At 51.2% G+C, this 3562-nt stretch overlaps 1 protein-coding gene across 1 annotated transcript; it reads right to left on the bottom strand.

Annotated features, from left to right (window-relative positions):
- Positions 1-246: 246 nt before the first annotated feature.
- Positions 247-2748, bottom strand: LOC113408264 (kinesin-like protein KIF21B; the record flags this gene model as incomplete). Its single annotated transcript, XM_026661433.1, has 3 exons — positions 2690-2748; positions 785-1007; positions 247-429 (listed from the first exon to the last, which is right to left on the bottom strand). Coding segments are annotated over exons 1-3 (465 nt in total), but the record flags the coding sequence as incomplete, so codon positions are not given.
- Between the last annotated feature and the right edge of the window lie 814 nt (positions 2749-3562).

Consider the following 3562-nt stretch of genomic DNA (forward strand, 5'->3'; position numbering starts at 1 on the left):
CAGCTCCCAGACACAGAGAGGGCACAGATAACCAGCACCACTGCCTCCCAGAGAAGCCAGAACATAAACAGTCAGCACCATTTTATGTAGGGCCCACAGCACATGCCCCCCTGAAGCAGTGCATGAGCAGCTGTGGTTTGTGGTCGCTGGGACAGACACCCCCACCCATACCCTGTTCCGGGGTGTGGGAATGGCAGCTCCTCATGTTCCGGGGCCCCAGCTTGCTCCCCCCTTGCTCACACCCACCTCCAGGAACTGGGCGCTGACTTTGAACTCTGGCACGGCTGTGCCACGCTCCTGCGCTGCCCGCTTGCGCCGCTCAATGCCGCTGAAGAGGTGGGAGATGGCCCGCGGGATGATTCCGTGCTCCTCCTCCGAGATGTTTGTGTCAAAGCCGGTGCCCATGGTGTACGTCTTCCCAGCGCCGGTCTGAAAGGGCACAGGACGGGCACTTAGACAGCCCCAGGGCACATCAGCCTAAGAGCAGCCCCCTGCAGCCCAGTCCTGGGCTGTCAAACCCAACCTGCACCCGCCCCTCCCTGACTATTCCCCAACAGCTCTGTTGATGCCCCAAATTCCCAACCCACAGCCCCCCCAATATTCCAGCCCTGGGCCTCTGCCCCTGCACCCCACCAACGAGCCTCAACCTGAAGGCCCAGCCAAGCACCTTCCCACATGGCTTTGCTGGCGCAGCCAGATAGCCCACAACTGCTAACAGCCGAGCCTTGCTTCAGTGCAACAGCCCAGGTTTACCGCCGAGACACAGGACAGGGACAGCCGGTACCTGGCCATACGCCAGCACAGTGGCATTGTAGCCTTCGAAGCAGCCCTCGATGAGTTTGCTGACGCAGGTGGTGTAGATCCGCTCCTGCCACGTGTCCAGGTCGAACACAAAGTCATAGGTGAACGCCTTGTCCTTTCCCAGCAGCACCTGGGGCTCCCCAGGCGTCACTGAAGTGCAGATGTGGCATCCCTCAATCTTCTCCTTTGACAGCTGGGGACGGATCCTGCCAGCGGGAGAAGAGACAACTGAGGACACAACAATCTTACTTCTCCCAGAGCACCCTGCATCCCTGCAGCAAGGGGGACCACCTTGCCCACCAGTAAAATGCAGCCACCTCTGGGCTGCAACCTGGCAGCATCTGCTTAACCACACAAAGTAACAGTCTGGAACAGGAATACTACACCCAGGTGAACCTGCGGGATGCAGGCTTTAGAAAGGCAGCTGGAATTTGGTCAGGGTAGCCCCCCGACTCTTGAGACTAATGCAGTAAGATACTTAGAGACCACACAAAGGGTAGGGACTGAGGTGTTACTGTCACCTCAATGTTGCTGGTTCAAATCCCCCCCAGTCAGTAGCTACTGACAGCAATTCCCATGTGATGGTTGCTTGGCCCGTAGCAAGTGATATTGGTGGGCCCCAATATACACACACCGGTATATGAGGGACAGTAAATTGTGGGGGAAGGTTTATGGTAAATATCCTTCTGCTATTACAAAAACAGTTCCTTATGATTATTGGTCTTGCAGTAGCTCATAGGAGCCCAAGTTATGGATCATGACCCCCTGGGGCCAGGCGCTGTACAAACACAGAACAAGAAGAGGGTCCCTGCCCCAAAGAGCTGATGATCAATTGAGAGACAAGAGACCACAGGCGGCTGCTGACAGACGACGAGCACAAGGAAACACGGCCCTGCCCAAGGCTAACAGAAGTCTTAGAAGCACCTTTCCTATTTATTAATGGCTCCCTGGCCTAGTCAGATGCCTTCCTCCCTCCTCCTCCTCCCATTCTGCTAGAAAGAGCAAGACCCATGTCTTCAGCACTGGCCTCTGATTCTGGAGGCTTCTCTTTCTGGGGAGCCCATTTTGAGACAATTGGGGCCCAATTTCCAGAGGTACTGACTGTCCCGCAGCTCCCACTGACGTCAGCTGGATTTCCTTGTGCTCAAACCCTCTGGAAAAAAAAAATATCAAAGCCCACTGTGTCTCAGGCTGGGCCCTCCAGAAGCAGAGGCACCCCAAATCCGTGGCTGCTATTGAAAGTTTGTGTTGACCAGCTCCCATTTTCATTTGCACAATAAGTGGGTCAGGTCAGAAGATGCTGGATGCTCCCTAAAGACTGTTCCCAGGGGCAACTTGGGCCCTTGGGTGGATTATTTCTCCTTCCAGACCTCTCTCCCACTCCTTTACTGCTTGCAACCCCTCACCCCATTAGATACGTAGGGGTCCCAGCTGCTAATTTATGGCAGTGGGTGCATCAGATTGTCCTAACTTGAATACGGGTTTGGATGACCTGGGCACGTACAAACTACTAGGACAGGTAACACCTGGTTTAGACATGCAGATCCCCAATCTACAAGGCATAGGTACGTAGCCCCCCACATCTGCGTACAGCCCCAAACTGCACACCCAATTCAGGGATCTAGAAGAATGCATGCTCACTCATTTAAAAATGTTATTTATAAATTCCTAGAGGGACCATTCTGATCATACAGTCTCATCTCCGGCATAACACAGGCTTTCCCCAGTAACTTCGGAATCAATACCATGACATGTGGGTGAGCTAAAGCAGATGTATTAGAGATGCACATTCTTGATTTCAAAGCTTCAAGGGATGGAGTATCCACCACAGCCCTGGGTAAGTGGTTCTGGTGTCTACTTACCCTCACTGTTCAAATAAAACACAAACCTGTGCTTTATGTCCAGCCTGAATTCATCTGATATCAGCTCCCAGCCGGTAGAACTCATCGTTCCTTTGTCAGATAGACTACTGCAGTGCACATGTTCAATCCACATCATTAAAAGCTCCCTTGACGCAGTTTCCCATCATACAAATTCGAGGCTTAAACATTTTTGCCCAAAATCAGTCATTAAAAATAAACCCCGGGTAATCCGAATATTGCTAATCAAAACAGACAAGGGAAAGAGACAATACAAACCCCACATGAGCGAGACCGGGGAAGCCAGAGATGAAAATCAACCCAATCTGAGCCAGGAAGGGAAGAGCTCGGCTAAGGGTCTTTTCAGTACTCGCTCTCAAGTTCTTCATTACCTTCTAAATCACAGCGCTGAAGGCCAGAAGAGACCATGAGCCAGTCTGACCTCTGTAGCTCACAGGCCATCAGCGCCACCCCAGCATCCGCACAACCCAAATCAGATCAAGTAATCGTAATTTCACACACACACCTAAAATTCTGCTGTTACACGGGAATCAACAAAGAGAAATGTACTGCTAACAAAATGACCTGCAGCTTTGCTTGGTAAAACAGCTGCTTTTGCTGAGATTTTAAAGTTTCCTATTTTCAGGGGATCGGCCTGGCAGCTCTGAAGCTGGCTTGCCTGGGAAGAATCAGGGAGAAAAAACATGACACCAAATACCCTGATAAAAACTCTTTTTGGAGACTTATTGACAAAACTTCCCTCATTGGCTGTTTTATAAATACTTATATTAATTCCTTTAAAGCCATGGAAGCCAATAGAATGGACCACATGATTAATACCACCACCCTCTCACTAAGTGGGGCTTATCAAATAGTGTCCGATATTATCCTCAGCTACTGTT

Source organism: Terrapene carolina, unplaced genomic scaffold (genome assembly GCF_002925995.2).
Source record: "Terrapene carolina triunguis isolate 2854851 unplaced genomic scaffold, T_m_triunguis-2.0 Scaffold3817, whole genome shotgun sequence".
NCBI lineage: Eukaryota > Metazoa > Chordata > Testudines > Emydidae > Terrapene > Terrapene triunguis.